The 23065-nt window shown below is 35.8% G+C and overlaps 1 protein-coding gene across 1 annotated transcript in view; it reads left to right on the top strand.

Moving 5' to 3' along the window:
- Positions 1-19438, top strand: part of DEPDC1B (DEP domain containing 1B) — a 54131-nt gene extending 34693 nt beyond the window's left edge. Inside the window, exons 7-11 of the mRNA XM_019742994.3 lie at positions 487-627; positions 11929-12095; positions 13903-14079; positions 17067-17252; positions 18446-19438. Of these exons, the coding sequence (XP_019598553.1) occupies positions 487-627; positions 11929-12095; positions 13903-14079; positions 17067-17252; positions 18446-18607 (833 nt within the window). The 3' untranslated portion in view covers positions 18608-19438. The remainder of the gene's footprint in view (positions 1-486; positions 628-11928; positions 12096-13902; positions 14080-17066; positions 17253-18445) is intronic.
- Positions 19439-23065: the final 3627 nt, after the last annotated feature.

Here is a 23065-nt window from a genome sequence, read left to right as displayed (position 1 = left end):
TCTGAAATAGTTTAGTTAGAGGTAGAAATTGATTATTTCACTCAACTCCGACTCTAGAATTTTATAATATAGCAATGATGAAATAACGGAAAGCTTTAAAATGGCTTTTTATGTTGTCTATTACACGTGAGCTAAGTGTTATCATGGTCAACTGTATCAAGATCAGGAGAATACTGAATATTTCAAAGAAAATTATCTTTGTTCACGTTTACGAAAAATGCCTTTCAGAAAGACATGACAGAGAGTTTCTTTTAAAATGGAAGTAAGCCAGTGATTTTTTCTCATCGTTTTATAATAGATTTCAACTTAGACATAAAGCATATTGGTGTAAACAAAATGTGTGTCAATTTATTTAATGTCAGTTTTCCCCATGAAAACGTTTCTATTTTGAATATCTATATACACCACACGTATGCACAGACAATAACACTTAGAGGTGGTTGCCCTGTTAATGTGTCTTTTTTTATCTCTTTTTTTTTTTAACAGGGCCTAATTGTTCGGATTTAAAGCAACCTATGTACTTAGGATTTGAAAAAGATGTCTTTAAAACTATAGCAGACTACTATGGTCACTTGAAAGAGCCTCTGCTTACATTTCATCTTTTTGATGCCTTTGTCAGTGTATTAGGTAAGTTGGAGTATAACCTCATTATTGATATGAATCATTTCATTTTCGCTATCTTGAGACTTCCGTTATCCAAACTTCCATAGTATTCTTGAAATAAAAACTGATGGAGTGCTTTCCTAGTTGGTGTTCTGCTCTGTGAAGGAGGAAAAGAAAATAGTTAAGCTCTATGATGAAACTCAAAGCAAGGACCAATAGTTTTTATTTCTTAAGAAATTAATATGTTACATGTCATTTTTGCATAAAAATATGACTTTATTGGTGGGTGAGAATGTAAATTTGACAGTTACTGTTCATGAATAAATCTTCTACTCAGGATACAACTGCATGAACAGTCAAGTATGGGAGATGTATTTTCATTTAGAAATCTAATTTCTTTTTACAGGAGTAACAGGTTTTTTATTTATTTATTTATTTTTAGGACTAATTATTATTTGTGATATGTAAAAAATATAGTAGCTTTATCATTCTCTAAAACTTGTTATTCCTCACATAGATTTATACTTCAGAATTTATACTGTCAAAGAAACATGGTAAAAGGAAAAACATCAACATTATTGTTATAGGTCTTCCTGATATTGTTCATTCTCAGAAATCAGATTTTCCTCTTTGTGTTGTGGTTGTTCAATGAATATTATTGTTTTCTTGTCAAAAGATTTGCTTTAATGGCCAAATCATTGTGTGGGTATCATACTCTGGTATGTAAATTTGTAGGACTTATGCATACCCCTGTATTTGAGTATTGTGGGGATTAAGAATCTTCCTCTTTTCTTCCCTTTCTTCTTTTAATGTGACTTTACTCTTGAAAAGTATAGATGCTGCCATAGTAGCCTAACAACATAGAGTATCAACAATATGTGAATAATGTACCTGATATCATAGCATAATACTTTAAATTTTAAGATAGTGTAGGTTTTCTGATAATAAAAACCAAAATGCAGCAATCATGTACATAAGAGTGAGTTTGTTTTCTGAGAGACTGATATGGGGAACAGATGAAGGGATTAGGCCTATTCCTGGGTTATGTGGCCACTGGTTCTTCTTGGTATTTTGTTTTCAACCAAAGAGAACTAGGGGCTTATGTACTTGTGAACATCATTCCCGATGATGAATTCTTGCTGTTGTTTCATATGTGTATGGGACTGATTGAGTAGATTCTCATTATAGCTGCTTACTGCCATTATGCTACTGGTAAAACAAGAGTTTTAAAGCCTGGGTTAAGAATCACTTCTTAGATTTTCCTCTCATTTTCATTTTCAAAATTGTTCTATTATAAAATTTGATTTGGAAACAGAAGAACTTGGAACTTTTAAAAATGAATTCTAATTTGAATCATTTGTATTTATGATGTCACTGGTCTATTCTACCACAATTGTTCATTTTGAACTCAGCTAGGCATTAGAGCTGATTATTTACAAATTGCTGTCAGAGTTGCCCACACTATATCATCTATAAAGGGTTTAGGGTGGAGAAAGATGGATAGAATGGAGAATTTATCGCACTTAGGTATCAGCAAAAATAGACTAATATGTGTAGATGATCACAGTATATGAACCTTCCCTGATCCCGTCCTTCTCAAGTGAATACATGTGAGACAACCTGCATTGAAAACCATATCCTTATGTAGTGAAAGGCGAGTCTTCTAGATTATGGAAGACCGTAATTTGTTTATGTGATTAACAAAGATTATCTAATATACGAATAACAAAGATTATCTAATATACAAGCAATCCTGTTAGAGCCTGTAGGAGAAGATGTCATATCTAGAAATTACATAATAACAAAGTAGATACGTAGTTTGAATCTCAGTAGGGTTAACTCATTCCATTAACCTTTTGACTTAACTTTGGAATAGGATACCATTAGATAAAAATATATTAAAATAGATAATCAGTCCATTTTGTGCAGTAGCTAAAAATTCTACAGCATTTTCAATGGAAATGATTTTCACTTTCAGTAATGAATTTTTTTTGAGGTCTATTCTTTTGCTTCTAAGATGAAATCATGCTGGCTTGAGGCAAAACTGTGACCCTAAAAGCAATTAGCCATTATTGGTATATGACACAGGACATCTAAGAGTTCTTAACATGTTGCGTACGGATCACAAGAATCTTCACGAGGGATTTAAACCCTGCGGTACGCAACGTGTTAAAACAAACAAACAAAAAAAAATGGAAAGAAAAAGAACAAATAAATTTTTGGAGGTGTAAGACTTATTTTTACTTAAAATTTAAAAAAATGATTTAAACGGACTCAGCAGTCTGACCTGACATAACTGCCCGTAGTGATTAATCATCATTTCCAAAATGGCAGTTCCTTGTGTTAAGATCAGAGTTCATCTGACTCTTGAATGGTGTTAATGAGAGAGTATAGCATACTTTACTCACACTACATCCCCCCGCCCCCCAGAATAGAATCTGTGTAGTTTGCAATCATTTGGGATATTGAGAAGGGCAAGGCAGATAGGAAGCACAGTAGGGCATGGGAACAGGGAAGAGTGTTTTGGAAAACTGGGTGATTTGTGAGTTGTATAGTGTTTTTTTTTGTCTATCCTGCACCCCTTTTGAGGATTCATTTTTTTTATTAGTTTCAGGTGTACAAAACAATGTAATAGACATTTATACCCTTCACAAAGTGATAACGCCCCTCGCTCAACCTACTACCCCTCTGACATCGGATATAGCTTTTACAATTCTACTGGCTATATTCCCTATGCTGTACTCCATATCCTGTGAATATATGTGTATATATTTATAGTTGACATTCATTATTATTCAACTTCAGCCTCAGGTGTATACACTGCAGTGGTCAGGCATCTACACCGTCCATGAAGTGGTCTCCATCGGATCCCCTACAAAATCTTTACATTATTGATTATATTCCCCAAACTGTCTTTAGTATCCCCATAGCAATCTAGTGGTTACCAATTTCTGCTTTCTAATCCCCTCACCTTGTAATAGCTGAAACCATGAAACTCCTAGAAGAAAATATAGGAAGTAAATTTGCAGATATCACCCTTAGTAATATTTTTACTGATATATCCCCTCAGGCCAAGGAAGTAAGAGAAAAAATAAACATGGAATTACATCAAACTAAAAAGTTTTTTCACAGCAACGGTTGCATAATGTTTTAATCTGAGATTCCACACTGGTGATCTGGCCCATATCGAGCTCATAACTACATTTTGTTTGACCTGTGTGTTTTGAAAAGAAATTTAATTGATTGTCAAACTCTAAGAAACAGGAAATTCATATAATAATTTATAATTTTGGCTTGTTCAGAAAAGTGGGAAAATTTGGCTGTTCTGTGCTTGCAATGTCAGTGGCACAAACTGTGTCGTGAGGGTCTCTACTAGGCAGCTGTGTCGTGAGCGTCTCTACTAGGAGCAAGGGTTTTGGAGACATGAGCTCTAATGTCCTAAGTCTCCAGTGCTCCCCATTGCTTCTCAGACTCTGAGGCAAAGGTCACTGGACCCCCTTTGGTCATTTATTCCATCTGTCTGCTTCGATAGGCAGTTGAGCTTGCGACTCCTAGTTTATTTGCTAGTGGGCTGGAAGACTGAGATAGTAACTTTGCTGTTCCCTTCTTCCTAAATGTCAAGTTTAGAAAATGCCATTGAAATTCACTAGGCTGATTGGACACTGAATCGGCTTAGTAGGTTGAGATCTTATTCTGTGTGTTTTAACCTAGAAGTATCCATAAGGTTAGGTTTTCTATTCTTTGGTGCTTTTGTCTAGTGACTTTTAGGAGATCCTCTGATGTGCACTAGCTTTGCCTTGTTACCGCTCTGCCCATATGTTCTTCGCGTTCGTTACCTCAGGGTCCGTATCCCATGATAATTCTTAAGGGAAAACAATTCTTTTTTCCAAGGAGTGCCCAGTTGGTGCGCTTGACCAGGCAGAGGGTGCTTGCCCATGTTAGTCCAAAGTTCTGGCTGTGGTGCCCTCTGCTCTGAGGGCCCAGGGCTTGCTGATGGCTGGAGCTTTGGAAGATGCAGATGGGCCACAGTAAGGATGTTGAAACACCTCCAAATATAATGATTACTGTTATGTCAAAATTATTGGAGTAGAGTGGTTTTAGGTACTCCTTAAAGTGGAAATTTAGGGAAATGCCTAGGTATTCCCTAGCTATAACTAAATACATAAACTTTTGGGTTGGTGCAAAAGTAACTGTGGTTTCAAAGGTTAAAAATAATTGCAAAAACCACAATTACTTTTGCACCAACCTAATAAGTATACCGGTAATCACTAGGATAATTAACAAAACTTTTGGGAAAAAATTTAAGACCTTTCCCATACCACTCAGCAGGATACATTCCAGCTGGGTTAGAGAATTAAATGTAAAAAATGCAAATCGAAAATACAGTTGATATTTACCTGATGTTGGCATGAGTGAAAGACTTCCTAAGCATAAAAGTAAAAGAAGTCATAAAAATGCTAAGGCGCTGGGACTCTTCCTGTAGGAAATGACGTCATCTTGTGCGTGGGTGAATCTGTATCTACTTTTAAGCAATTCACAAAGGCAGCTTGTTTGCCTTTCCTTAAAAACCTCTAGAGAAATAGTCCTTCTTGCTGTGTCTTTCTTTAGGCAGCAAGTTCTTGCCAATTGATGTGTAGTCTGAATTCTTTTGGCTTAGTATAAACCTTTTCCTCTTTATACCTCTTCTCAGTGAAAATGAAACTGTGACATATGTTTTTATTCCTTTGGTTACTCGAAAACAGCAATGCACCGTTCATGAGTTTCTTGTTCTCTGGCTGAACAGACGTGGTCCCAGTGACTTTGTGGGAACTCTCGGCCTTCTCAAAAGTTCATATTTCAACTCTTTGTTGACACTCCCATAAGGAATGGCTTATGGTTAACATTGCATATGCTAGTGGAATGATCAGGTCTACTTTGCAAAAATGAAAATTCGTGTTCCTAATGATTTGAAAATAGTGCTCTGTTGTAACCATTGGGGAATGGGAGGGAGTGCCACAAAGGAAGGACATCATGGTCAAAGGATTACCCAACTTCTAACAGTACCACAGTAGGACAGTATAAATTACCATTGGTTCTGATTTTATTTATTTCTATGATAAGGAACAGTTGCGTTTCTTTTAGTATTAAATTATTTACTCACGTATTGTTCCTCAATTCAGCTGAATAACCAAGTATTTCCTTGATTGAAAAAACTCTCACAGATGAATTAAGTTATTTGGTAGATTGTTTATTATCTTTTCATTATTTTATTCTTATTTCAGCAATGGAAACATCACCACACTCAGATAACTTGGTTTGTTGACCTAGTTGTTTCCACTTTGGTAAATTGTTATGCCTTTCTGAGCCCGTTTTCTCATTTGTAAATGGCAGTAAAGCCTGTCATACTTATAGATAGGAAATAATGAAACTTAAAGCAACGAGTATACTTATCTTCCTACTAAGTATCTTTTCTTTGTTTGTTTTGAAAACAAAAATTGGAACAATGCATAAATTAAGATAGAGTAATCATATATTGCTCTCTAGTTATTCTCTCAAGTGATAGGAAGCTTTTTTATGTTAGAGTACTTGGGACAGATCTTTACAATCTGTAATTGGGATAAGCACTGTTATATAATCCTGAAAAGCAAGCAACAAGCTGGGGCTACAGAAGGCCCTTGTCATTTTCTCAAAAGAAGGAAGATTTTTATGATGACATTGAGATTGTAGTAATACTGAAAGATGAAAAAGTTACTCTTTTAGCTTCTGTTTAGCAAAATAAAATGAACCCAAATAATAAAATAGTTACAACATTAATACTCTTTGGCTATACAATGAGAATAGAATGCTAAGATCCTTCAGAAGTTCTGAAAATGGAACCTAAAATAATCAGGGAGCTGTTTAAAATCAGTAATACTTTATGGTCTTGAAGAACCAGAAAGTACTTGCTGAAGATGTCTCTTGAGTTCAACTGTATTTTAAAGCTAAGTTATCTTATAATCATTTTTTCCTGAATCTTGTAGTGTGCTTTTGTCAGTAAGCTTTTATTGAAGGGGGAAATAAAGATTAGGTAATGGTCAGCAATGAGAAAGAATTTAGGAAACAAAGATAGAGCTCAGAGTAAACTATTTTTGAGAAATCTAAATATTGCTACATGTATTTCAACTGAGAAAAGCAAGACATAGCACTCTAAGATTCAAAGGCAGAACTAAAAGCCAGTCCTTGGTGCTTTGACATTTGAACAGATAGAAAATAACATCTCTGGGACTGGATGCCAAGAAGGACATAAGTATTATAGATGCATCAAACTTCAGCCCTTTTCCCATACATCTTCTCTTTGATCACTTCCAACCACTTCATGAATCACCCATGTGCTGAATATTTTCCGTTCCATATCCCAGATCTATCTCCTGAACTCAAGACCAGAATATCTGTCTGACTTCTGGCTGTGTTCCCTGGATGTTTGTTATACAAGAGCCTCAGTTCAAAGTCAGTCATCCCTAAGCCGTTTTTCAGAAACTGTGTGTTGGACGTGAATTCTATGTAGTAGAGCAGCATTGAAAAAACAAAACAAAAAGGACATAGAGTAGTGTACAAAATATAAGAGTGCATTGTACATAGTAAAAGTAGGTATTTTTATAAACTTTGTTTTAGTTAAATACCTATGAATATGCATATGTAGTATTGCAATGTAAAATACATGTTTAGTTTTAGTTGTAAAAAGTTTTTGAAAAAAAAAACCAGATCTGAATTTCATCTCTACCTACCTACACAGTAAGGTAATTGTGAGGATTTAATGAAGGTAAAGTCCTCTCAGAAAACATTATATTGCTCAAATATTACTAGTATTGCTAGTAATAATAGTTAATTGTGACATGTTTCTATTCCACATGGTTTGTCCTTTACACTTAGATAAAGCAACACGTGGTTTATTCTTTACACTTAGATTAAAAATAACTCTTACCTGGGCTCATATTTTATAGGTTTACATTCAGTTTTTCATTCCTATGTGTTGTGGAATTAGAATTTTTAAGTGATTTTAGAGTTTCTTTAGGAATAAACTACATTCTATTTTTACTTTATGAGAGAGAAACTAACAGTAGTTATTCCCTGGCTTTCACTTTAAACTCTCAAGAAAATGGTGTTGAGTGTCCTCATTAGTATAAAAGAGCTAATTTCAGGGTTAGCTATGTTCAGAAATTCTCTGTTATTTTTGCTGTGTCTAATCCTTGCCCCAAGTTGAAGAATGTAGAATGGTATTTTATTTGACTATCTATTTATTAAATGTTTGTGATGCTCTTTGAACCAACATTTCTCCTAGGAATTTATCCTTAGGAAAGAATTGACCACATAGAAAAAGCAGGTAAATATAGCGTGGGATCTAGGAGTGCATGCCCTAGACTATGTGGTCTCAAATCCCGCTCTGCCACTGTCTAGCTATGTGACTTGGGCAAATGACCTCATCTCTTTAAGCCTCACTTTCTTTATCTGCAAATGGGAATAATAATTGTGTCTACCTCACAGAGATTGTTGTAAAGATTAAATGAGATATATTAAGTGTTTAGCACACTGTTAGGTACCTAATAAAATGGTTAACAAATGTTAGCTATTTTCACCATCGCCATTGTAAATGTTAGGTGCTATTATTAGTTCTAATTTCTAAGGAAGGAAAATTAAACTCCAAAACCACTCTCACACTTTAAAAATTTTTTTTTTTATTGGGGAATAATGTGTTTTTCCACAACCCATGTGCTCCAAGTCAAGTTGCTGTCCTTCAGTCTAGTTGTGGAGGGCGCAACTCAGCTCCAAGTCCAGTTGCCGTTTTTAATCTTTAGTTGCAGGGGGCACAGCCCACCATCCTTTGTGGGAATTGAACTGGCAACCCTGTTGTTAAGAGCTTGGGCTCTAACCAACTGAGCTACCTGGCCGCCCCATCCCTATCACACTTTTAAAAATTCTTTTCTGCTGTAGCGGGAGATCTTCTACTCAAGTTCTGAAATATTTTATGAAATTCCTGTGCTTTTACACATAGTAGAACAATATGCTCCCAGCAAGAGGAATAGCGTGGAAGTGCTGCATCATTACTTGCTGCAAACACAGCTTCTATTTTATTCTTCAGCTGTTCTATTTTTATTTGATATGTATAATGATGTGATAAACTGGGGCACAGCTAAATGTCCTTGTGACCCAATTTCTTTTCCTGTCTATAGCATCTGTGTTTCGAATACTTAAAGGAATTCTAGGATTGTGACTTTACACTATTGCCTCTTTAAACATTCAAAAACTTAAAAAAAAAAAATTATCAAGTATTTCCCTTCCAGTTTTCTAAATTTTCTACTAATTAATTTTTTTGGGGGATTTCAAATTATAGCCTTGATTTGGTTGAAAAATGCTTTTAATTTATGTCTGCTTTATACTCTAGGTTTAATCTCTTTTGAAATATAGACTTATTTAATGGCTACTAGAGCTTTAAGGTTTTTTTTCCCCCCAGGTTCCTGGAGATTTTGCCAAAAGATTACTTAAGACATAATACAATGATAATAGGTGGCTTTTAAAAACACAATTCAAAATTAAAATGATTTTAATCTAGGACACATATAGTAGCCAAGAAAAGTATGCCTACAAATGTGTGTGTGTGTGTGTGTGTGTGTGTGTGTGTGTGTGTGTGTGTAGAGAGAGAAAGAATGATATTAAGTAGAGAGAGTAATCTTTAAATTGATAATTAATAATTACTGACCATTCAGTTTTAGCATTAGATAAAAACCAAGTAGAGTTTATAGAGAGGAGATTGATAATTACTGTTGTTTCAGAAAGCCGTCCTCCTACTGATAGGATAAGTTAAGAAAGAATAAATAACACATAGATTTGCTAGGGCTTATTTTCCAGTTAGGTCTTACTTTCGGGGAAACACGGCAGTTAGACTATCTTTTGTAATATACTTTTATGCTTATTCCTTTATCTGTCATTTCTGAATTACATTGTTACTCTGGCAGCTATACAGGGAATTGATTGTAGGAGGGTAAAAAAGAGGAAGAAAGATGCAAGGTCTGGATGAGGTTGTAGCAGTTGGAACTGGTAAGAACTAATTAAATTATAGATCTATTTCTCTACAAAGCCTTCTACTTTTTCCATGAAGCCTTCTATCACATTAGACCATAAATCCCTTCTTTTCTCAATTATAAAAGAGTCAGATTTCACCTTATCTTATTATGTTTCATGTATATATATTGCCCAGAATTCTTCCATGGCTTCTCAGCTCACTTATAACAAAAACACTGTCATTAATGATAGCCTACTAGGTTCTCTGTGATCTGCCTCTTGGTTTCCTCTCTAACCTCATTTCTGATTTGAATATTCATTATACACTCCTCTTCACAAAGGCCTCATTGCTGTTCGTCAAACACTTCAAACATACTCCCACATCACAATCTTTATAATTGATATTTCTTCCTCCTTAAAAATCTGTCTCTTCAATATTTCCCCAGCTTACTCCCGTTCTTTCAGATGACTGCTTAAGTGTCACCTCCTTAGAAAGAAACCTTTCCTGAAACAATGTTTTCCCATCACTCTCCAGCTCCTTTTCTTCTTTATTTTTTTCATGGCATTTTTCTACCTAACATCATAGTTATATATCTCTTTGCTTATTATCTGCTGGGAAGGGAGCTCCATGAAATCAGACAGGATTTTGTTTTATTCCCCACTGTATTTCTTCTAAAACAGTTCCTGCAACATAGACAGGGCTTAATAAATATTTGTTAGATCAATGCAAGAATGAATTAAAATGTCATAAACCTTATTTTCTTTAGATGGATTAGATTATGTAGAACTGAAAGCAAATCTATATACATGATAATAATCAGTAATATTTCCGGTGAACATTTAGGATCTGAACTTGGTACATAAAACTTCCTCCTCCTACCCCGTTTTTCTCCCATGTACATCCATTGCTTTTGGGATCAAACCCAAGCTCCTTAGTCTAGCATTCAGTGCTTTCTAAGACCCATCTCTGCTAATATTTTTAGCTTCACTTTTATACCAAGGCCTTACCCTCACAGCCTATGCTGTAGTTATATTGAGGGACTTATAGTGACCCTAATATGCCCCTTGCAGATGTCTCTTGCAGCACCTCTTAACATTTACATTTTGTAAATTATCATTATTGTTATCATTATTATTATTGTGGGTCTTTCCTTCGCACAGTGCATATGCTCTTCAAAGGAAGGGACCTGGCATATTTTTGTAATTCTAGGACCTAGTATAGTTCCTGGCATATCATACATGGTCAGAGAATAGTTACTGAATGCTAAAGATGGTTTTGCCTTCAAGTCACAGACTAGTGGGAACTTGAAAAGGTTGAATCTGGACCAATAAATTGGTGAAAGTTGTTTGATCTCTTTAGTGGGTTTGGGATGGCTATGTCTGGAGACAAATAGGGTTGAAGAACACACAATATTAGAATACCTTAATTTTTAGCAAAATCATGAGGACGGATGTCATGCAACACAATTGAATCAGCACACTTAACTAGAAAAAATCGCTTAGGTTGGAGGAAGGGTTATTGGACAGGTGTTATTTAGACAGAAGCAGAGCCATTTGGCAGTGGACTGAGCATAGCAGGATTCGTCCTATTATTTAGTCTGTGAGAGTTGTGCGAGGTGGTGACCCTGCTCATCATGAGGAAATGATACAAGGGGGAGAACTCAGGGTAGCGATGGCACAATCATGTTCTCGTTCATGCTGCCTGGACTTATTAACAGTGTGAGTGTTAAGGGTTAGGTTAGGCTTAGCCGGACTGCTCTTGGTTCAGTGAGAAAGAATGCTATGAAAACTTGGTTACATCTGTTAAGGGTGAGCAGGAGGAAATGGCTGTATTTGTTCTATATATTTGTCATTCCTAGTTGATGGTTTGCTTTTTCTGTGCTGATTTGTGAGTGACAGCAGATCTATTATCCCTTGGCCCAGTATAGTTGAATACGTGAACATGTTCTATATAATTTTAGTAGTATATAGTTTGTAAAAAATGTGAACATAATGAAGTTAGGGTTTCCGGGCGAGAATTCCCACCCATTCTCAGGAATTTTTTTGTCTTTCCCGTTCCCGAATCCCGAGATATAAACTGTTTTCTGGTCTCCATGATGAATCGTTTCCACAAAGTGACAGCCGATACTGCCAACCTCCTGGGTTCAAGGAGCCAATTTTCCTGATTTCCCGACCAACTTTTCTCGGGATTCGGGAACGGAAAAGCAAAAAAAATTCCCGAGAACAGATGAGACTTCCCACCCCGAAACTCTAAATGGAGTCAAATACGCTATGGGTTGTTGAAGACTAAAACCTCTTTTTCTAAATCAGGTTTGTTACAGAAAGAGGAAGTGGCCATTGAAGCTTTTCAGATTTGCTGCCTCCTCCTACCACCTGAAAATAGGAGAAAGTTACAGCTGTTGATGAGAATGATGGCCAGGATCTGTTTAAATAAAGAGATGCCACCACTCTGTGATGGCTTTGGCACCCGGACACTGGTAGGTTGAATTCTAAGCTCTAACATGACTTGAGTTTTTGGAATAAAATTTACTTGAGTAAAGTTTATTAACTTGGCAACCAGAGGAAGGTATAATACATGGCAGGCTTGCTTATAGAGCTGTGGCTTGGAATCCACCCAGACTGGTATTGTGCTTTTGGTCTTTGTGTCCTAAAGAACAGAATGAAAAGGAAAGAGTGAGGAAGGGTAGACTCAGAGTGGAGAGATATCTGCTGCATCCTGCCTACTGTTAACACAAAGAGAAGGAAGGGTGGACAGAAAAGAAAAGTGGTCGCAAGTAAACATTTCCTCCTCCAGGTCAAAAAGGGCTGCAAAGCCTTTGTTACTATAACCAGTAGGAGAGATGCAGCTTCTATAAATGGTTTAAAGAGGGAAGAGGTAAAATATAGTGTTGAACCAGACAACTTGGAAGGAGAGAGACAACTTGTATCTCCCACGAGATGATGTAAATGTCCATGAGTGAGGATGTTTCTTAAAATATTCTCAGTTTTCCTTAAAAACATATGCTAATTTTGAATTCTACTTTTTAACGTTAGCATGTGTTTTAAAATAGAGTTTATGTTTAGAATTATTTACTGGCAAAATTTCTTAATTTTCCTCAAAAAAAGTCTTGGAGCAAAACTGATGCTGCATTGGGATGTATGTCCTTTCCATCTCCTGGTGAACTCCTGTGTATCATGGGAGTCCACTGGCCCAGTTCTAGAAGAGTGGAGAAAGATCAAAGGAGCACTGCCCAGTGGAGTGATTCTTGACCTTTTTTGGTGGTGGGTGGGTGGATATGTAGGGGAGCTAGCTCTTCAACCTGTTTGAAAAGCTGAAGAAAACTTTGCACCTATCCTCCAGAAGAATGCATGTGTAAAATTTTGCATACAGTTTCAAGGCATTCATGGATTCCCTGGGGTCTAATCTCCAGGTAAAGCATTTTTGTCTGTGTGTCTCTCTCTGTGCACATAAATGCGAATGAAGATAAAGTATCATTATCAGAGTATTAATAAAGTGATGGCTTATTAAACAGAATAACATGCTTATAAGTTTTGAACTAAGATTGTCAGCAATAAAATTAATTGGAAAGGAAAAAAATAATTCATCCAAAGGATAGCATTGAGAATGGCGTAGTTACTATGAATTCTGTGGAAGCAGCTGCTATAATATTTTTTATATTTCTGCTTACTGTAAAGAGCCTCATCACTTAATGCACTTCTTGTAAAGTCTCATCGTTTTCTTCAAAGGTGTCTGTCAAATGTACATACAAAATCCTAGAGAAAATAACAGTTAACTAGGAAAATATATAACAGTTGAACACAGACTGTGCTAGATTTTTAAAAAATCAATAATAAAATTAGGATATTAGACTGTAAAGTACATTGGCTGTACTTTTCAGTCTATAAAGTACGTACATTGAATGGCTGTAAAGTACATTGAATATAAAAGTCTACATGACCCCCATGTCATGGTGTTGATAATAATTTTCAGAATTTGTTTCAATATTTATATTTAAGATCATCTGTGAAAAGGGGTGCCTTTCAAAGCTGTTCAGACACACATCTCTGCTAAGTCTGTGTGAGGGGAGATGCATATTCTGTTCATGCTGGTTGATGAGAAGAGCAGCTCATCGGAGATGACCAGGCGTGGCCAGGTGCCAGGTCGGGTGTGCGCCCTGTACTGTGGGCCATTTCTCAGTGACTAGTCACATTTGCTTTTTGCAAATTAGATTGCACCCAGTTCAGAGTAGGGAAAAAAATATCTGTGTTTATTTAAAAATCCCCCACTTTTTTTTTTTTTTTTAGATGGTTCAGACATTTTCCCATAGCATCTTGTGTTCCAAGGATGAAGTGGACTTGGATGAGTTATTAGCTGCTAGGTTGGTGACATTTCTGATGGACAATTACCAAGAAATTCTGAAAGTCCCTTTGGCCTTGCAGACGTCTATAGAGGAGCGCGTGGCTCATCTACGAAGAGTCCAGGTAAAGGAAGGGAAATTATCAGTCCTATGAAATTGTCAGCAGAAAGTCATGTAAGCCTGGTAGGCTTTGGGACTTTATGTTATGAGGATTAAGTGAATTAATCCGTACAGAGTGCTTACAACAGGGCTTGGCACATAGTAAGCATTACACGTGTTTGTTATCATGAAAAATGTGTGGAATGCCTACTGAGTTTTGTTTTGTTATGTCAATCAATGCTGCTTACTTTTGATTGCAAATTCCTTAAATGAATTTGTTCAGAATCTACATATACTTCCTGATGGAAATGATTTACATGTCTTGACTCATAATAGCCCTGTGACCCAGATACTATTAATATTTATATTTTTTGGATGAGAAAACTGTGGGACAGAACTTTAGTAACTTGTCCACGGTCACAGAGCCAGGATTCAAACTGATGAGATCAGTCTCCAGAATCAGTGCTCTTAACTACTGTTTCCCTGAAAATAAGACCTACCCCAAAAATAAGCCCCAGTTAAGATCGTCAGCTAAACGGACGCATTTAGCACGTTATGGCGATGTTCCAGAAGAAGATGATATGATTGTATTTGAATAAATATAGATTGTTGTAAATGAAAAAATAAGATATCCTCTGAAAATACACCCTAATGCGCCTTTTGGAGCAAAAAATTAATATAAGACCAGGTCTTATTTTCGTGGAAACACGGTACCATGCCTACTGCCTCACTTAAAGCGTGGTGTGGTAGAAGAACACAGCTTTACAAGCCGTAAAGACCTGGCTGGCCAAACTCCTGGCTCCCGTCTTTCCTGGTTGTGTGGCTCTGGGCAAATCCCGTAACCTCTCTGGATTCTAGTTTCTGCAAGTGTTGAAATGGCCATACTTGCTCTATAAAGTTGTGAAGGATAGAATACTATACTGTAAAACCCCTAGCACAAACGTGACATGTGACAGGTACTCTTTGAAAGGGAGTGCTATTATTGTTATTGTTATATCTAAACGATACAAAATAAATTTAATATAGCACTGTTGTGTGGGCCCCAAAGTGGGGTTTGCGTGTCAGCCTGTGGGAGCAGAAACTTTTGGTAAGAAGCCTTTTGGCAGAAGTTCTGCTTGGCTCCTTCTGAATGACTAGACCTCTTTTCGTTTAAGCGCTTTTTGAGGTTTCACAATTTAAAGACCAGTGAACTGCTACCTCTCGGTGTATTATTAAGGTAAATAAACTAGCCGTTACCAGTGAGCAATTGAAACATCAAAGTAAATTTTTTCTTCTATTTTGGTAATTATTAACCTAATACATTGAAGGAATTTGAAAAATATAGAAAATATACACTAAAAAATATCAGAGTAACACCAAATATTCAGGCAGTATTATAGTCTTTAGGGTATTTTTCTGTCTTGCCTTTCCCTCCCTCCCTCCCTCCCTCCTTCTCTCTTCCTTCCTTCCTTCCTTCCTTCCTTCCTTCCTTCCTTCCTTCCTTCCTTCCTTCCTTCCTTCCTTCCTTCCTTCCTTCCTTTCTTCTTCTCTTTTCTCTCTTCTCTTCTCTTCTCTTCTCTTCTCTTCTCTTCTCTTCTCTTCTCTTCTCTTCTCTCTCTTTTATAACTTACTTTCTCTTACTTGACAATACAAGAAAAATTTCCCACATCATTAAATGTTCTTGATTGACACGAGAGTGGCCAAGAGCATAGACGTTTGCATTCCTGGTGTGCCCTTTATTAGCTGTGTGACCTTGGGCACGTTATATAATGTGTCTGCTTCAGCATCTGCCCTGACATCGCTCTTTCCTCATCTGTAAAATGGGATAATAATAGTTAATACCTACGTCCTAGGGTTGTTTGGGGGATCGAATGGCTTAAGACATGTCAAGTGCTTAGAATAATATCTCATAGTAAACTCAATTGATAGCCGTTGTTATTATTATCATCATTATTGTTTTATTATTCCATAATATCACTATTATTGCTAACATAGTATTCCATAATATGATTATGCCATAATTTATTTAAATGGTTTTCTTTGGTTGATATTTAGATTATTTATATTTTTTTCCTATTCTGTAAACAATTTAACAGTAAATATTTTTATACCTGGATTTTTGTTGTTGTTGTTGTTAATCTGTGATTATTTACTAAGAATAACGTCCTAGGAGCATTGCATCATCCAACGCCAAGTGTTCTGCATATGCGCCTTTCCCTTATGGTACTGGTCGTCCGTCTTAGATTGTCTAATTGATCTGGTAAACTGATGCTGAGCCATGGAATGTACTTCATGTAATAACCCTTCTTGGCAACATATTTATTTTTAACTGTGGTTTTTGGGTGGGAAAAAAGTTAAACCAAAGAAGTGAATGTAATTGTAGAAATTTTATCCACTGCAGAATAACAAATGGTGCTATATTTTGGAGAAGATGAACCTCTTGGACTCTAAAATTAAATATTTGTAATGGATGCTCATTTATTCACAGGTCTTTGTATCATCTTTTCTCTTATTTCTCCCTTTGCCCTGTGCAGTTTCTGCACATTTGTTTTCACCTGATTCTCACTATTAGCATGGTTGGAGGTGGTTGCCGTACTTCTCTCTACATGACAGCTGAGCTGAGGGTGTACCTCTGTCCATCCCCAAGGGAGGGAGGACCAGTCTCTCCAGATACCAGAAGGAACCTGGGTACTTCACTGTGTGTGTTCAGCGTCAGCACTGTGTTGAATCGTTTTTGTCAACACATTCAGTTTATGTTTCAGTTTCAGATCTTATTAAAAAGAAGGCACACTTTTTTTGTTTATTAAAATGGCTCTTGTGTTTAAAAAGGTAAAAATCTCATTTAAAACTGGCTTTAAGTGATATATTTTTGAAGTTCCGGATACACTTTTTAATATGGAGTTTTCCCTAATCAAATTGAGGAATGATATGGCATTCCTAGTAAAAGATATGCTGTGTTTCATCTGAACAAATATTTGTAATTTATTTGAAAATACAGTTGTTTTGTTTTTCACTACTAAATTTTTTCCTCAGATTAAATATCCAGGAGCCGACATGGATATCACTTTATCAGCTCCATCATTTTGCCGTCAAATCAGTCCAGAGGAATTTGAATATCAAAGAGCATATGGCTCTCAGGAGCCACTAGCAGCTTTGTTGGAGGAAGTCATAACAGATGCCAAACTCTCCAGCAAAGAGAAGAAGAAAAAATTGAAGCAGGTAAAAAGGATATTCTTCATAAGTAATTTCATCTTCTCCTCTCTACTCTTCTTACGTTTTTTAAAAATTCTCTATTTTAATAGGTTTCATATGAATCTCATTTTCTGAGACATAGCAGTTTTGAAAGTATATTATTCAGTTTGTGTATTCCCAAACTCTCATTGACAGTTGAGGTCAATTTCCCACTTCTATATTCTCCAATGTAGATCTTTCATCATTATTAAACTCATTTATAGAATTATTCTCTATATTTGCCTTTTGTTTTGATATGAGGCATGATATGTGTTACTTTAAATTCAGAGAAGCTATCAAATGAGGACAGATTTCTTTGAGAGGCAAACCAGACTGAAATCCCAAATATAAAATGTCTAGAATTTAAAAGCCTTTGATTTTAGATAGCCAGTATCAAATTGGTTTCTTGCCTCAAGCATCGCTAAGTATTCAGTTCCTGTTAGGCAACATAGCTTAGGGTTTTAGAGAATAGTTTTTTAACTCAAAATAGGTTTACTGTGATCATTCCCCAAGTATTGATCAAAGATTAAGTGAATGGTTTTTATTTTTAAAGGCTGAATCCTGCCTAGCTTGATTCCTGATTTTCTAGGCTCCCAATCGTACCTTTTTTAGTAATTTTGAAGAGGTCAGTGCTGAAGATCAAAGGAAAAACATATTGCCTCTCTTTAAGCTTTTCATAAAACAAAATATACTAGAATTTTTTCTCTTCCATTTGGGCAGGAGCAGGTGTGGCTGAATTGGAGATGCAGGGAAATTGTGAATGTAGTTGGGCCAAAATTTTCTCTAACTGTGTAGAACTTAAGTGATTTTTAAGTTAGAGTTACTTGTGAATGTTTTTTAAAGTAAGGTCTATTTATAGTTGGCAGTGGGGGAGATTGTAAGAAATGCGACTGAAATGAGAAGTTTATTTGAAGATTGGATCAAATTAAAGATGAATTCAATATATAGAAAGTGGAATTAAATGATTTAACAAAAAGAAATGGATTTGTGTTGAAGTAAATTTGATGGTGATCTGTTTTCTTCTTCTTTGTTCTCTTTTCTGATGGAAAGCAATAAACATTAAAACAAAACAAAAACAGGAAAGTATGGACTCAGAAACTCTTATTTTAAAATTAGATTGCCCAATTTTATTGGCTCTTATCTGTTTTTCTGACTCATCTTGGATCCTTTTTTTTTTTTAGTTTCAAAAATCCTATCCTGAAGTGTACCAAGAACGATTTCCTACACCAGAAAGTGAAGCACTTCTGTTTCCTGAAAAACCAAAACCAAAACCACAGCTGCTCATGTGGGCACTGAAAAACCCTTTCCAACCATTTCAAAGAACTAGAAGTTTTCGGATGTAATGCTTCCATAGCCATGAGAGATCTCTGTTATTTTGAGTAAATGGGTGGTTAGAGAGTATGGTGGTGGAAGAAAGAAGAGCAGAAAATATAGACTACTGAAATATAAGATTATCTGACTTCAAAAAATGTTGAGCCATTATCAGTATTTTTCTGAAACTCAATGCTATTTTTAAAGTGTAAAAATCAGTTAAAAATTATGACACAATTATATAGTGGTAATGTTAACATGTTTGTAATTTTTAGAAAATTTAAGAGTATTTTTATTTGTTATTTTTCATGGTGTTTATGAAATAACTGTGTGTACATCCTAGTTACTGATGTCTTTATTCAAACCAAGTCTTAAAAATAGTGTATATACTTGAATAAGAAAGACACTGGGTACTGTTACTGTGATGCTATTGACTTAATAGCCAATTCTGATATCTCCTGTGTAAATTCTGTTTTTCATTTTTGCACAAAGATTCTTAAATGTCCTGCGTTGTGATGGCTGTGTCTTTTATTGCAGATTTGTTGGATGCTAGGACAGATTTTACTAAAGCTGTTTCTTTTATAACATATATATTTGTTGGTATTTACCTGTAAGCAGAGTATATTTTCATCTGCCAGGAGTGGTATAATTTCAGTCTGGCTAGAGATGGAAAATTGAACAGGATAAATTCTTTCCATTCTTTTAGATATGTGATTCTAAGTCAAATCTTTATTGTTTCATGAAAAACACAAATGGATTAAGTAAAATGAGACTACTTGCTTTATAAATATATTTCCTCAGGCCTCCTCATCCTTTTGGGAGTAAATGGAATGTAAATAAACACTGCTTTTCAAAACATTGTACATGATGTGGTGTTTTTTGTTTGTTTTTTGTTTTGTTTTTGGATTTATTTAGGTCAGTTAGAAAGCATCCTCCGGTGCTAAACATCATTGCCTTGGCCACTGTTCTCACACCAGTTGTTCATCTCTATGAAATTATAAGAAGTATGATTTGGACTTTTGCACTGGCATTTAGGAGGGTGTTTTGCCCATTTCTTTTGCTTTTCTTTACGTTTTTGTAGATAGTGTTACATTTGCATTACGGAGCATCTGGAAGTCTTCTGAGAGCAACTACCCAAAAAGCTAAGAGTGACACTCATTAATGCGCTTGCTGTGCTCTCTTTTCTGATCTCTCCTTGCACTTGGGCTCTGCCTCTGTTTTTTCATAGCAAAATGCCTCCTACAATTGACTCAGATTTTGCTTACTTAAAAATGGATAGAAGTATTTGTATTGGTTTGGGTAGCACTTTACCTTGCAAATATATAAGGTCATGGGAGTTTTTAGTGTTTCAAAATTTATTCTCAGACCTTGTAATTCTGTTTACAACAAATAAGAAATCTACTTTTTGCTCTGTTTGCTCTTCAAGGTAGAGTTGACTTTCCAGAGTCTCCTTTCCTATTGCTTATCTTTGGAAATAAGTTCGTTTTCTCCTCCCCCCCCCCCTTAATATTTCTCTTCTTTTAAGTATAGCATACTTATGGAGAAATCATAAAACATCACCATCACCTCAGTGTGAAATTGAAGAATGGATAATACCAATTTTTCGAAGTGGTTGTACCAATTAACACTCCCATCAGCGGTACATAAGAGTTCCTTTTGCTTAATGTCCTCACGAAAACTTGCTATTGTCAGAGTTTCAGCTGTCCATGTGGTGGGTGTATAATGGTATCTCATGATGGTTTTACTTTGCATTATGAATATAGTTTAAGAGTATTCCCAAATATTTTTTGACTTTCCAGTTTTGTTCAAATTTTAATATCAGCTTATCAAACTGCACACACACACTTGAGATTTTGATTAGGTTTGTATTGAATTTATAAATCAATTTGGAGAGAATTGGTATCTTTACAGTATTAAGTCTTCCAGTCCATGAACATAATTTATACCTCCATCCATCTAGAATGAATGAGAAAAATATTTAAATTTCTCTGTAAAGGTTTGAAAATGTTTTGTTAGATTTATTCCTAGGTATTTGATATGTTTCAAAAATGTAAGTATTAAAATTTTCAAATATTTGTAAAAGTAAAGATAATCATACCCATCTCTAGCTTCAACAGTTATTATTCAATTGATAAAATCTTGATGTTTGATTCTATTGTAAATGAGATTATTTTAAAATTTCCATTTTCTGTTTGTTGCTCACATATACATAGTATAAAGCTGATTTTTGTGTACTCATTTTTGTACCCAACAACCTCGCTAGTTTCCTATTCTAAACTTCTAGTGTGATTCCTTTGAATTTTCTACATTCACTACTATAAGCAAACAATGACAGTTTTTGTTTTTCATTTCTGTGGTTGACAGCATCTAAAATGTCCCCAATGATCCCTCCCTCTTGATATTTATGCCCTTGTGTAGTTTCTCCTTGAATGTGTGTAGGATCTAGGCACACTTATAACCAACTGAATATGGCAAACATGATGGGATATCACTTCTGAGTGCATTACAAAAAGGCTCTGGCTTCCATCCTGCTTGCCCTCTTTCTCACTCTCCCTGGCTTGCTCTGAGGAAAGCCTGCCGCTCTGTTGTGAGCTGTCCTGTGGAGAGGTCCATCAGACAAGGAACCGATGTCTCTGCCCAATAGCCAGTGAAGACATGAGACCTGCCAACAGCTGTATGAGTGACCTTGGAGGTGATCTGAGGCCCGCCAACAGCCATGTGAGTGATCTTGGAAGCGGATTCTCCCCTAGCCAAACCTTGAGGTGAAGGTAGCCTTAGCTGACACCTTGATTGCAGCCTGTGAGAGACCCTAAGCCAGAACTCAACTAAGCTGGCTGTGCCTGGATTCCAGAGCCACAGACACAGTGAAATAATATTTGTTGTTTTTAGCCACTTAATTCTGGGGTAATTTGTTATGAAGTGATAGAGACAATATACTTCCCAATTTTTATCCCTCCTCCCTCCCCCTTGATTTTTTTATCATTATGAAATATCCTCATCTCTAGCAGTGCATTTGTTTACAATCTCTTTGTATTCTTATATTTTAGTTGTGCTCCTTGTAAACAACATGTAGTTGGATTATTTTTTTTAAGAAGTCAATTTGATAATCTTTATTTTAAACTGTAACATTTAGACAAATTATATTTAATATAATTAGTCCATGTTTGGGTACAAATATTGATGCTTTCTAAATCTTTGTCTTCATTTTCTTGGCTTTGTTCAGATTTGAAAAATGATTTCATGTTTTCTACTAATTTGAAACTTAAGCACTCTTTCCAATCCTCTTGTTGAGTATTAGAAATTATACCTTGCATACTAATTTATCAAAAGTTGAAAGTTAGTCAATACCTTTTACCCCCCTCTCAGAGTAGTTAGGGACCTTAAAGCACCAAGGAGACCCTCCCAAATTAGATACTATTGTGGTAATGTATTTTAATTTTATTGTTTTAAATCTCATACTATATTGTTATTACGTATAGCCCTTGTTTATTAGACTTACCCACATATTTTACCACATTTTTCCTTCCTCTTAAAGTAACATTGTTTAGAATTTATCTTGAATAAGGGTTTGCTGGTTTTGTTTGAAAACTTTTTATTTTGCCCTTATTCTTGTTTTTAATAGCTTTATTGAGATACAATTGACATTCCATACAATTAACCTATTTAAAGTGTATAATTCATTGGTTTTTGGCATGTTACATTTTTAATTTTTTAAAGTTGTGGTCAAAGATCTATAACATAAAATTTAAGATTTTAATCATTTTTAAGTGTGAAGTGTCATTTTTATTTTTATTTATTTTTAAAAATTTTATTGGGGAAGGGGAACAGGACTTTATTGGGGAACAGTGTGTACTTCCAGGACTTTTTTCCAAGTCAAGTTGTTGTCCTTTCAGTCTTAGTTCTGGAGGGCGCAGCTCAGCTCCAGGTTCAGTTGCCGTTGCTAGTTGCAGGGAGCACAGCCCACCATCCCTTGCAGGAGTCGAACCGTCAACCTTGTGGTTGAGAGGACGCGCTCCAACCAACTGAGCCATCTGGCTGTTCAATCTTAGTTTCATGGGGCACTGCCCACCATCCCTTGCGGGACTCGAGGAATTGAACTGGCAACCTTGTGGTTGAGAGCCCACTGGCCCATGTGGGAATCAAACCGGCAGCCTTCGGAGTTAGGAGCATGGAGCTCTAACCGCCTGAGCCACCAGGCCGGCCATGAAGTGTCATTTTTAAAAGATTTCTTCTGTGTTTAGAATTGTAAGTTGATAATTATTTTAATACATTGTAGTTACCATTCCTTTGTTAGCTGTCTTCCATTGTTGAGAAATCAGCTGCCACACTAATTGTCCCTCCTTTATAGAGAATGTATCTTTTTGCAGGCTGCTTTTTAAGACTTTATCTGTGTCTTTGGTGGTCTTCAGTTTACCTGATCTACTTTTTAAACAATTCTGCTTGGGATTTGCGGGGTTTCCTAAATAACAAGATTGAAGTCTTTCATCACT

Source organism: Rhinolophus sinicus, chromosome 3, assembly GCF_057876585.1.
Source record: "Rhinolophus sinicus isolate RSI-liver-muscle chromosome 3, RSI-T2T, whole genome shotgun sequence".
Classification (NCBI taxonomy): domain Eukaryota; kingdom Metazoa; phylum Chordata; class Mammalia; order Chiroptera; family Rhinolophidae; genus Rhinolophus; species Rhinolophus sinicus.
Note: the sequence above shows the minus strand (reverse complement) of the source record. Positions and strands in the feature narration are given on the sequence as shown.